Source organism: Salmo salar, chromosome 07 (assembly GCF_965601325.2).
Source record: "Salmo salar chromosome 07, fSalSal1, whole genome shotgun sequence".
In the NCBI taxonomy this organism is placed as follows: Eukaryota; Metazoa; Chordata; class Actinopteri; order Salmoniformes; family Salmonidae; genus Salmo; species Salmo salar.
This window is the reverse complement of record NC_138297.1, coordinates 52,284,095-52,297,500: the sequence shown is the minus strand read 5'-3', so window position 1 is coordinate 52,297,500 and position 13,406 is coordinate 52,284,095. Positions and strand designations below refer to the sequence as shown.

General features: G+C 47.2%; 1 protein-coding gene across 17 annotated transcripts in view; it reads left to right on the top strand.

Moving 5' to 3' along the window:
• LOC106609379 (inactive histone-lysine N-methyltransferase 2E) overlaps positions 1-13,406 on the top strand; it is a 38,106-nt gene that overhangs the window by 13,660 nt on the left and 11,040 nt on the right. For 7 of the 17 annotated variants that reach the window (XM_045722143.2, XM_045722153.2, XM_045722152.2 and 4 more), the window contains exons 3-10: positions 7,228-7,342; positions 9,370-9,599; positions 9,814-9,968; positions 10,653-10,861; positions 11,057-11,296; positions 11,449-11,579; positions 11,903-12,020; positions 12,187-12,296. In XM_045722143.2, coding sequence (XP_045578099.1) covers positions 7,228-7,342; positions 9,370-9,599; positions 9,814-9,968; positions 10,653-10,861; positions 11,057-11,296; positions 11,449-11,579; positions 11,903-12,020; positions 12,187-12,296 — 1,308 coding nt within the window. Of the gene's footprint in view, positions 1-5,639; positions 5,755-7,227; positions 7,343-9,369; positions 9,600-9,813; positions 9,969-10,652; positions 10,862-11,056; positions 11,297-11,448; positions 11,580-11,902; positions 12,021-12,186; positions 12,297-13,406 lie in introns of those variants that run through there. The other 10 variants (XM_045722158.2, XM_045722155.2, XM_045722151.2 and 7 more) reach the window with 6 other exon arrangements.

The window sequence follows — 13,406 nt, the reverse complement described above, 5'->3', positions numbered from 1 at the left end:
ATTTCATATACCTTTGACTATTGGATGTTCTTATAGGCACTTTAGTATTGCCAGTGTAACAGTATAGCTTCCGTCCCTCTCCTCGCTCCTACCTGGGCTCGAACCAGGAACACATCGACAACAGCCACCCCCGAAGCAGCGTTACCCATGCAGAGCAAGGGGAAAAACTACTCCAAATCTCAGAGCGAGTGACGTTTGAAACGCTATTAGCGCGCACCCAGCTGACTAGCTAGCCATTTCACATCGGTTACACCAGCCTAATCTTGGGAGTTGATAGGCTTGAAGTCATAAACAGCGCAATGCATGAAGCACAGCGAAGAGCTGCTGGCAAAACGCACGAAAGTGCTGTTTGAATGAATGCTTACGAGCCTGCTGCTGCCCACCATCGCTCAGTCAGACTGCTCTATCAAATCATAGACTTAATTATAACATAATAATACACAGAAATACGATCCTTAGGTCATTAATATGGTCAAATCCGGAAACGATCATCTCGAAAACAAAACGTTTTTTCTTTCAGTGAAATACGGAACCGTTCCGTATTTTATCTAACGGGTGGCAACCCTAAGTCTAAATATTCCTGTTACATTGCACAACCTTCAATGTTATGTCATAATTACGTAAAACTCTGGCACATTAGTTCGCAATGAGCCAGGCGGCCCAAACTGTTGCATATACTCTGCCGTGCAATGAATGCAAGAGAAGTGACACAATTTCACCTGGTTAATATTGCCTGCTAACCTGGATTTCTTTTAGCTAAATATGCAGGTTTAAAAATATATACTTCTGTGTATTGATTTTAAGAAAGGCATTGATGTTTATGGTTAGGTACAGTCGTGCAACGATTGTGCTTTTTTCGCAAATGCGCTTTTGTTAAATCATCCCGTTTGGCGAAGTCGGCTCTCTTTCTTAGGAGGAAATAGTCTTCAGTTCCCAACGAGCCAGGTTGCCCAAACTGCTGCATATACCCTGACTCTGTTGCAAGAGAAGTGACACATTTTCCCTAGTTAAAAGAAATTCATGTTAGCAGGCAATATTAACAAAATATGCAGGTTTAAAAATATACTTGTGTATTGATTTTAAGAAAGGCATTGATGTTTATGGTTAGGTACTAGTTGGAGCAATGTTTACCTAAGCGATTATATGCAACGCAGGACAGGCTAGATAACTACACATGGTTGATGATATTAGTTTAACTAGTGATTGTTTTTTTATAAGATAAGTTTAATGCTAGCTAGCAACTTACCTTGGCTTCTTACTGCATTCGCGTAACAGGCAGGCTCCCCGTGGAGTGCAATGTAAAGCAGGTGGTTAGAGCGTTGGACTAGTAAACCGTAAGGTTGCAAGATTGAATCCCCGAGCTGACATGGTACAAATCTATCGTTCTGCCCCTGAACAAGGCAGTTAACCCACCGTTCCTAGGCCGTCATTGAAAATAAGAATGTGTTCTTAACTGACTTGCCTAGTTAAATAAAGGTGTAAAAAATCGGTGTCCAAAAATACCGATTTCCGATTGTTATGAAGACTTGAAATCGGCCCTAATTAATCGGCCATTCCGATTAATCGGTCGACCTCTACTGTGTATCTCTCTGTCTCTGTGTAGCTGTCTCTCTCTGTGTCGCTGTCTCTCTCTGTGTCGCTGTCTCTCTCTGTGTCGCTGTCTCTCTCTGTGTCGCTGTCTCTCTCTGTGTCGCTGTCTCTCTCTGTGTCGCTGTCTCTCTCTGTGTCGCTGTCTCTCTCTGTGTCGCTGTCTCTCTCTGTGTCGCTGTCTCTCTCTGTGTCGCTGTCTCTCTCTGTGTCGCTGTCTCTCTCTGTGTCGCTGTCTCTCTCTCTCTCTGTGTCGCTGTCTCTCTCTCTCTCTGTGTCGCTGTCTCTCTCTCTCTCTGTGTCGCTGTCTCTCTCTCTCTCTGTGTCGCTGTCTCTCTCTCTCTCTGTGTCGCTGTCTCTCTCTCTCTCTGTGTCGCTGTCTCTCTCTCTCTCTGTGTCGCTGTCTCTCTCTCTCTCTGTGTCGCTGTCTCTCTCTCTCTCTGTGTCGCTGTCTCTCTCTCTCTCTGTGTCGCTGTCTCTCTCTCTCTCTGTGTCGCTGTCTCTCTCTCTCTCTGTGTCGCTGTCTCTCTCTCTCTCTGTGTCGCTGTCTCTCTCTGTGTCGCTGTCTCTCTCTCTCTCTGTGTCGCTGTCTCTCTCTCTCTCTGTGTCGCTGTCTCTCTCTCTCTCTGTGTCGCTGTCTCTCTCTCTCTCTGTGTCGCTGTCTCTCTCTCTCTCGCTGTCTCTCGCTGTCTCTCTCTCTCTCGCTGTCTCTCGCTGTCTCTCTCTCTCTCGCTGTCTCTCGCTGTCTCTCTCTCTCTCGCTGTCTCTCGCTCTCTCGCTGTCTCTCTCTCTCTCGCTGTCTCTCGCTCTCTCGCTGTCTCTCGCTGTCTCTCGCTGTCTCTCTCTGTCTCTCTGTCTCTCTCTGTCTCTCTCTGTCTCTCTCTGTCTCTCTCGCTGTCTCTCTCTGTCTCTGTCGCTGTCTCTCTCTGTCTCTCTCGCTGTCTCTCTCTGTCTCTGTCGCTGTCTCTCTCTGTCTCTGTCGCTGTCTCTCTCTGTCTCTGTCGCTGTCTCTCTCTGTCGCTGTCTCTCTCTGTCGCTGTCTCTCTCTGTCGCTGTCTCTCTCTGTCGCTGTCTCTCTCTCTGTCGCTCTCGCTGTCTCTCTGTCGCTCTCGCTGTCGCTCTCTCTCTCTCTCTCTGTCGCTCTCTCTGTCGCTGTCGCTCTCTCTGTCGCTGTCGCTCTCTGTCGCTGTCGCTCTCTGTCGCTGTCGCTCTCTCTGTCGCTGTCGCTCTCTCTGTCGCTGTCGCTCTCTCTCTCTGTCGCTGTCTCTCTCTGTCGCTGTCTCTCTCTCTCTGTCGCTGTCTCTCTCTCTCTGTCGCTGTCTCTCTCTCTGTCGCTGTCTCTCTGTCGCTGTCTCTCTGTCGCTGTCTCTCTGTCGCTGTCTCTCTGTCGCTGTCTCTCTGTCGCTGTCTCTCTGTCGCTGTGTGTATCTCTGTCTCTCTGTCGCTGTGTGTATCTCTGTCGCTGTGTCTCTCTCTCGCTGTGTCTGTGTCTCTGTGCTGCATTGTCTCTGCTCTAGCCCTGCTGAGGGGCTCCATAGCCCTGCTGTAAGGGACAGGCCTGGTCAATCACTGCCATTGATCACATACAGAGCACTACTCACCGTCTCACACCCATCACTTCCCATAGACATTCTCAATGCCCTAATCTGACCAGACCACCCAAGTTCCATATATGACAAAACCCACTTTGTAGAGAAGATATGAGGCAGAAGAGCTTGTCACTTAAATACAACATATGCTGTGCTTATGACTATCTAGCATCATACACCCTTACTGTTCACTTTGTATTTCTGAGTTGCTTCTGTGTAATACAATGTCAGTGTAGCTAATGTCATGATTTTAGAATGACACCACCAGGTGGAGGGAGAATTTTACTCTGAAAATGACGCACCTGATCCTTGTCTGTACGCTTTGCACCTTGTTAGTGGAGCCTGGCGCAATGGCAACAACATACCACCCTCCTCACAGTATTCCAAATACCCTCCTCAGGGATACTGGCAAAGTATTATAGACAAATAAGAGATACCTGCTCTGTGCTCCTGTGGTTGAAGAATAGAAAGGTCTCCTTTTAGAGGGCTTGTCTCTTAAAATGGGTCCGTGTCACTCTCCCCCAGCCTTAAGAGCTGTTGCGGTCGGCCACATCAGGTTGCCATAGAAACCTCCCCAATGTCTCCCTTCCGCAATGCGCAGGGGCCATTGCCATGGTCACCGGGCTGAATGACAGGTGGCCCTCTTGCGGTTAAGGAGTCTTAAATGGTTCCCGTCGCGCTCACCTCTCTTTCCCCCTCCTCCCCCCTTCCAGTCAGCTTTATACACGGCCGCGTCTCAGCCCAGGGCCCTTCTGTTCGTAGGGGCGGGTTTTAAGCCCTCTCTCTATCCTTCTCTCTCCGCCCTGCGTCGGCCTATCCCCTGCCTGATGCAAGCTTGAATTGGGCTTCCACTCTGAGGGAGCACAGAGTGTAGCTGGCTGTCTGTAAAACACACACACACACACACACACACACACACACAGAGGACTACCTACCGCCAGCGTGCCCACAGACCAGGTTAGTTTTCATCTAGCCCTCTTCCTTCCACCCTGCTGATAAAACAAGTCACAGATCCTTGGTACTCTTCGAGGCCCTCGTGTTCTCAACACAAGGCTGAGGTTAGCATTAGTGTGCTAACTTGCTAACCCTAGGAACAGCAGTACAACTCCCAGAGGAGCAGTCACTCTCTCTCCACCTCCCTCTGAAAGATGCAGCGTTGTGACGAGCAGGGGGATGCGCAGTGGCTGCAGACTGTGTCGTGACTTGCTGTGCGGCTGCCGTGTGTGTGTTGTTCTAGCGACACACGGGGCACAGTGTGCGTGCACTCGCTGACGGCTACAGTGAGTCGCCATGGCAGTGAGTGGAAACACTTTGGCGTGAAGGCGTTGCCTCTGGCTGTGCAGAAGTTCTCTCTCTCTCTCTCTCTCTCTCTGTCTCTCTGTCTCTCTGTCTCTCTGTCTCTCTGTCTCTCTGTCTCTGTGTGTGTGTGTGTGTGTGATCTCTTGCTCCATATTAATCTCTCTCTCTCTCTGTGTGTGTGATCTCTTGCTCCATATTAATCTCTCTCTCTCTCTGTGTGTGTGATCTCTTGCTCCATATTAAGCTCTCTCTCTCTCTCTGTGTGTGTGATCTCTTGCTCCATATTAAGCTCTCTCTCTCTGCGTGTGTGTGATGTCTTGCTCCATATTAAGCTCTCTCTCTCTGCGTGTGTGTGATCTCTTGCTCCATATTAAGCTCTCTCTCTCTGTGTGTGTGTGATCTCTTGCTCCATATTAAGCTCTCTCTCTGAGCTGTGAGCTATGATTAGCACATGCCTAGCCTAGCTGTCTGTTTAATTGAAATCTCTGTTGTCTCTCTTTGCTGTCTCTGCTCTCTGAGTCTCCCGGTGTCTCACATCTCGTAGCTTCCCCCTAGACGTGTGTGTGTGATTGACTATAGCATCATCTACTCTGGCTCTGTGCCTTCGTCCCTGACTTCCTATGAGACAGACATGATCGATGCAGTCAGTCTCAGTCCCTTTGGCCACTCACACTGAGACCAAACATGGCCCCTCACCATCCGTCAAACAAACTCACTCATCACAAGTCTGTTCTCTTCTCCTTTTTCTATCATCCCCCTCTCTCACCAGAGGGACTATCCCAGGAAAACCCAATAAAGCCCATTTGAATGACTCATCATACGATCACTGATTTTAATACATGAATGAGAACGTTCTCTCACTACTGAATGATGCATGCTGCATCCCTGCAAATCCCTGATTATGAAGTATACATTTGACCCTAGTAAATCATTCACACTGTTTTCAGTAGCATCCTTTAAAGTTTCTTTGGGTTGGGTTACTTCTCTGCCCTGGGGAGGGTAGTGATCTCTCTGTGTGTGTGTGTGTGTGTGTGTGTGTGTGTGTGTGTGTGTGTGTGTGTGTGTGTGTGTGTGTGTTTCACTGAGTTATGTACACACCTTCCCCGCAGCCCGCCCCTAGACCTTTTTACATGCACTTACATTTTCAGTTTGACACAAAGCTCCTGGCGCTTGAGCACCAATACCATAGTTAAGGAAGTGCTGCACAGCGAGCGTTGAGAGGTCACGGTGTGGTGTGCAGCACACGGGGAGACTAGGGGGGAAAGACTGACTCCACCAGGTACTGTACTGCTGCTTTACCCTTGGAGGGACGGGGTGTCTAGAGAGAGGGAGGGTTGGAGCATTGGAGAGGTGGGTGTGTGTGTGGTGTGTGTGTGTGTGTGTACTTTAACATGCTGACACGTGGCACATCCATTCGTTTGAGTAGCCTAGTTTTCCTACGCTACCGTGCTGCTACTAACTGTCTTGGCTTGTCATGTATTCCAGTTACTGGCTGGAACTGTTTCTGCGGGGCAGTGTGTGTACTTTGACATATTTTCTCTTTATTATTCAGGGTTTGTTTGTCAATTGTTCCTTGTACTCGATGTCCAAATATGCTACATAGCCTGTTTGAGCCATATAGCCATAGCATCCCCTCAGGGATTCTACTACACCATCAGACCACACATACATTTTGTAATGTTCAGTTTGTTTAGTGGACTTTTTTATCTTGTACTCTGCGTTGTTAGCCAAACCTCTTGTCAAGGTTTCATTTTGCTTCTGAAATGTGTGTGAATGTGCAAAGCCATCCCCGGATACACCTGGGGGCATCTCTATTCTCTTCTTCACGCTCCCTCTCTTTGACCTTGAAGCAGTTGTCTGGACGAGGAGGGGAGGAGTTGGAGTTTCTTCCTCATGACTGACCAGTTGCAGTATTAGTTGTTGGAACATCAGCTAGCCTTCTGATTTATCATAACATCAGCTTGGAGTCTCAACTGCCTGGGCTGTCACTGGTCTTTCTCTCCTTCCCTCCTTCATCTCCTCTCTTGTCCATTTGCCAATCCCACTTCCCTTGTTTTTGAACCCCTCCCCCCTCCTTCAATGCCAGTGAGAACTAGCCTATTTAACCATACTCCCATGTTCAACAGGATTTCTCTGTGCCACTGCAATGTCATAGAATAAAAGTGGATTTACCGGTTTGATAAATGAGCTCACGGAAGTAAATGCCTGTTATTGTTTCTGCGTGTGTCAATGTTGTGTTAGCCTCCAGTAGTGTGTGTGTCCTCCAGAAATGGGGTTGAAATATTGTGGAGAGATTAGGCCCCCATTTAGTTCTCAGCCCTGTCCAGTTAGCTGAGGTGATATGAAGGGGGCAGGCCACACACGCCACTTCCACTCTGTCACAACCACTGTCAGCTCCCCTAAAGCCCTCCCAAATAAACACTCCTCATTAAGCCAGTGGAAGAGGAGAATCAATTAAGCACAACAATACACTCACTGCTTATGAGGTTCTCTCTGCTCTCTCTCCTATTCTACCCTTTTTCTCACTCTACCTGTCCTTTAACGCTACTCATCTTCCCCTGTTTCTCTCCCTCATGTCTAGCTTTACATTTTTTCTGTCTCTGCTCTCTCTGCTTTCTCTCTCTCTTACTGTTGTAAATGGAATCCCCCTTACTGTTTCTGCACCTCTTGTATTTCCAACAAACTGATCTCTCTTCTCTATGTTGTGAATGGGATCCCCCTCCTAACTGTTTCTCTCTCTCTCTCTGTCCAGCAGACCAGAATCGGTTGAGGCCAGCCCTGTGGTGGTGGAGAAATCCAGCTACCCACACCAGATCTACAGCATTAGCTCTCACCACTCCCACAGTTACATTGGGCTGCCCTACGCCGTGAGTACACTCCACTTCAACACTAAACTGCAGTACACCACTATAATGCACTGTAGTACAGTACACTGTAATACAGGACACTGACACTACTGTACACTGTAATACAGGACACTGACACTACAGTACACTAATACAGTACACTACAGTACACTAATACAGTACACTACCGTACACTATAATACAGTACACTACCGTACACTATAATACAGGACACTGGCACTACTGTACACTATAATACTGTACACTGACACTACAATACTAGACACTACTGTACACTACAGTACAATACACTACCGTACACTATAATACAGTACACTACCGTACACTAATACAGTACACTGGCACTACTGTACACTATAATACAGGACACTGGCACTACTGTACACTATAATACAGTACACTAATACAATACCATACACTATAATACAGTACACTACCATACAGTATAATACAGGACACTGGCACTACCGTACACTAATACTGTACACTGAGACTATAATACAGTACACTACCGTACACTATCATACAGTATACTACCGTACACTATCATACAGTACACTACCGTACACTATCATACAGTACACTACCGTACACTATCGTACAGTACACTACCGTACACTATCATACAGTACACTACCGTACACTATCGTACAGTACACTACCGTACACTAACGTACAGTACACTACCGTACACTATCGTACAGTACACTACCGTACACTATCGTACAGTACACTACCGTACACTATCGTACAGTACACTACCGTACACTATCGTACAGTACACTACCGTACACTATCGTACAGTACACTACCGTACACTAACATACAGTATAATACAGGACACTGGCACTATAATACAGTACGCTACACTACACTGTCATACAGTATAATACAGGACACTGGCACTATAATACAGTACGCTACACTGTCGTACGGTACGCTACACTGTCGTACGGTACGCTACACTGGCGTACGGTACGCTACACTGGCGTACGGTACGCTACACTGGCGTACGGTACGCTACACTGGCGTACGGTACGCTACACTGGCGTACGGTACCGTACAGTACGCTACCGTACAGTACGCTACACTGTCGTACGCTACCGTACACTGTCATACAGTACGCTACCGTACACTGTCATACAGTACGCTACACTGTCATACAGTACGCTACCGTACACTGTCATACAGTATAATACAGGACACTGACACTATAATACAGTACACTACCGTACACTGTCATACCGTACACTGTCATACCGTACGCTACCGTACACTGTCATACCGTACGCTACCGTACACTGTCATACCGTACGCTACCGTACACTGTCATACCGTACGCTACCGTACACTGTCATACGCTACCGTACACTGTCGTACAGGACATTGACACTAATACTGTACACTACCGTACACTAATACTGTACACTACCGTACACTAATACTGTACACTACCGTACACTAATACTGTACACTACCGTACACTAATACTGTACACTACCGTACACTAATACTGTACACTACCGTACACTAATACACTACCATACACTAATACTGTACACTACCGTACACTATAATACAGGACACGGACACACTATAATACAGGACATTGACACTACTGTACACTATAATACAGTACACTAATACAGTTCACTTACTGTACACTATAATACAGGACACTACCGTGCACTATAATACTCCTCATACAGGCTAGTTCACTCGCCTGGGGGAGGCGACTGGATATGGGTTAGGGTCAATCGCAATGCAGTCTTAGCTTAGTGAATAACGAAAAGGAAATTTCAATTCAAGACAATTTGAACAATTCATATTGGAAATAAGTGGCCGTTTGCAGTTATTGAATTAGAATTTCAATGTTTGACATGCTATTGTTGTATGCATCAACCTGAAGAAGTCACAGTGATCCTGAAAAGTTGGTGATTTACTGGGAGTTTATATATAGTGTACGACTTTTTTATTTTTGTGGCTTGTATGTGTCACCTTCAACACCTTTATGTCCTCCTCCCCAGGACCACAACTATGGGGCGCGCCCCCCGCCCACGCCCCCGGCCTCCCCTCCCCCCTCCATGCTGATCCGGCCGGGCGAGGCGCTGTTTGTGCCGGGGGGTCTGCAGGACGAGGCTTCCAGGGGCACCACACTCAGCACCTCGGAGGACGGCAGCTACGGGGCCGACATCACCCGCTGCATCTGTGGCTTCACTCATGACGACGGCTACATGATCTGCTGTGACAAGTGCAGGTAGGAACTGGGAAATACCCTCTCCTTCATCAGGTCACAGTGATTTAGACCAGAGTCCACACTGTCCTAGCAGTGATTTATGAACATTCTAGCCTTCAAACGGTGTCCATGTCTCATCTCAACGTTTCTTTGGGATTAGTCACCCCTGTCTAGATCCCCTGTTGCATTGTGAATGGCTGCTGTTACTGACTCTCTGCTCTCTCTTCTCTCTCAGTGTGTGGCAGCACATAGACTGCATGGGGATCGACAGGCAGCACATTCCTGAGACGTACCTGTGTGAGCGCTGCCAGCCGCGCATCCTGGACAGAGACCGGGCCATCGTGCTGCAGACCCGGAAGAGGGAGAACATGTCCGGTGAGTGGAGAGATGGTGAGATATACCTTTTCCAGTCCCTCCCAGTGCGCTCCAGTAAACAGCTCTCAGATCAGATGGCAGTGTGATGAAGGCTGTGTATGTCAGGCTGCTCTGCTCACTACTGCAGCCTCTTCCCCCTGTGGGTCTGGAGAGACCCAGGCCACAAATCAAATCACATTTTACTTGTCACATGCGCTGAATACAACAGTTGTCGACCTTAATGTGAAATGCTTACTTACAAGCCCTTAACCAACAATGCAGTTCAAGAAAGAGTTTAGAAATTATTTACAAAATAAAGTAAAAAAATGTAATAAAAGTAACACAAAATAACAATAGCGAGGCTATATACAGGGGGTGCTGTGTCAATGTGCAGGGGTACAGGTTAGACAAGGTAATTTGAACATGTTTTTTACCCTAGCACAACACAGCTGATTCAAATAATCACAGCTTGATGATGAGTTAGTTATTTGAATCAGCTGTGTAGTGCTAGGTGCACCCAGGGGGCACGCTGACACCAGCTGGTCACATCGAGTAATACAACAATGCAGACATTTAGAATTGCAGACTGCTTTGGAAAATCTTGTTTTTACCTTTGAGAAATAATTTGTCTAAATAGGTTAGAACCAGGAACACTTTGCTTTGGTTGGACCCTCTGTACAAGATGCCCAAATAAACCTTTATTACCAATGCTTTATTAAGGCATACCGGTATGTATCTCTGCAGACGGGGACACTAGTGCCACAGAGAGTGGGGACGAGGTGCCATTGGAGTTGTACACGGCCTTCCAGCACACGCCCACCAGCATCACACTCACCACCGGCCGCCTGGCGGGCAACAAGCAGGCTGACAAGAAACGCAAGAGGAGCGGAGAAAAGGAGCCCGTCGCCACGTCAGCCCGAGCCAAGAAGGTCTGTGTTCAAACATCCATTCAATCCTATTGACACTCAATAGTTTCTTATCTTGACCCCAACTGTACCTCTGAGCTTTACATGTATTTGGAGCAACTCACCCCAAAATGAGTTTGGGCATGTTTATTTGAACAGAAATCTGTCGCAAAAACGGGTGGTAAACCTTGTTGTTTTACGCTGTCTGTTGTTTAACAGGCGTTCCGTGAGGGCTCCAGGAAGTCCTCCAGAGTGAAGGGTGGAGCTCCAGAAATGGAGCCCGGGGAGCACCCGTCTCTGTGGGAGAACAAGATGAAGGCTTGGATGGAGGCCTACGAGGATGCCGGCAGCAACCAGTACAGCGAGGACGTCCAGATCCTGCTCCGCGTCAAGGAGGCCGGCGACGGCAAGACCCTGGCCTACAACACACACACGGCCACCTTCAAACCGCCCGTGGAGGTAGCTGGAACCGACACAGTGACCTACAAACATTTGTCCTCAAATTGCCTGAGCAGGCAGCATACACACAGTTTGTACACACATATTGCCTCTGCAAATATCAGTGTCAGCCAGCCTCTTTCCTCATGTCCTGTTGTCTCTCCCCTCTCCAGAGCCAGGTTCAGAAGAACAAGAAGATCCTGAAGGCAGTGAGGGACTTGGCTCCAGACTCCCTCATCATAGAGTACAGGGGCAAGTTCATGCTGCGACAGCAGTTTGAGGCCAACGGATGCTTCTTCAAGAGGTGAGGTCCCGTCTTGTGGAAACCTGAGCTCAAGTAAAATCCTCAGCTCAAATTGAAAAGTGGAATTATACTCCTTTTCATAATTGTATGTCTGAGACATTTGAGAGGTAGAGGGAGAGATCGATAGAAGGGGTGTGTTTGTTGTGGTCCTTCCTTGGCAGTGGGCAGTGAAGTCCCTCACGTTGTTTCCTGGCTCCTGTTGAGCTCCTGGCTCTCTTCCCCTGGTCAACATATGGACATCCCCAATCTGTTACTGTGTCTGTCTGCCCTGCACTGCATTTCATTCTTTTTTTTTTTCTCTTTCCCTTTCTTCCTCCCCCCAGGCCATACCCCTTTGTGTTGTTCTACTCAAAGTTTGACGGGCTGGAGATGTGTGTGGACGCCCGCAGCTTTGGTAATGAGGCCCGCTTCATCCGACGCTCCTGCACCCCCAACTCTGAGGTGAGTGGCCAATCGCAGACCACGATACAAAACCTACGGCTCTAAACCCTGACCACACCCCCCAGAGCCACTAACTTCAACTTAATGTAACCTCATGAGTTTCAATGGGTGCCTCTCTCTCTCCCCTTTTCTCCACCTCTCTCTCTCTGTCTCGTGTCTCTCACAGGTGCGTCATGTAATAGAGGATGGTATGCTCCATTTGTACATTTACTCTTTGAGGTCCATCACCAAAGGCACCGAGATCACCATAGGCTTTGACTATGACTATGGCTGCTGGTAAGCAGGGTGGAAGTGATCACCTAGTACCACACACACACAATCTCACACACACACACACACACACAATCACACACACACATATATATATATTAGAGGTCGACCGATTTTAATCGGCATGGCCGATTTTAAAGTTTTCAATAACAATCGGTAATCAGCATTTTTGGACGCCGATTATGGCCAATTACATTTCAATCCACGAGGAGACTGCGAGGAAGGCTGACCGCCTGTTATGCGAGTGGAGCAAGGAGCCAAGCTAAGTTGCTAGCTAGCATTAAACGCATCTTATATAAAAACAATAAATCTTAACATAATCACTAGTTAACTACACATGGTTGATGATATTACTAGTTTATCTAGCCTGTCCTGCCTTGCATATAATCAATGCGGTGCCTGTTAATTTATCATCGGATCACAGCCTACTTCAACTTCGCCAAATGGGGGATGATTTAACAAAAACGCATCCGCGAAAAAAGCGCAATTGTAGCACCAATTTACCTAACCATAAACATCAATGCCTTTCTTAAAATCAATACACAAGTATATTTTTTTAAACATGCATATTTAGTTAAAAGAAATTAATGTTAGCAGGCAATATTAACTAGGTAAATTGTGTCACTTCTCTTGCGTTCAGTGGAAGCAGAGTCAGTGTATATGCAGCAGTTTGGGCCGTCTGGCTCGTTGCAAACTGTGTGAAGACCATTTCTTCCTAACAAAGACCGTAATTCATTTGCCAGAATTGTACATAATTATGACATGACATTGAAGGTTGTGCAATGTAACAGCAATATTTAGACTTTGGGATGCCACCCGTTAGATAAAATACAGAACGGTTCTGTATTTCACTGAAAGAATAAACGTTTTGTTTTCGAAATGGTAGTTTCCAGATTTGACCATATTAATGACCTAAGGCTCGTATTTCTGTGTGTTGATTTGATGTTTGATAGAGCAGTCTGACTGAGCGGTGGTGGGCAGCAGCAGGCTCGTAAGCATTCATTCAAACAGCACTTTCCTGCGTTTGCCAGCAGCTCTTAGCAATGCTTGGTGCACAGCTCTGTTTATGACTTCAAGCCTATCAACTCCCGAGATTAGGCTGGCAATACTAAAGTG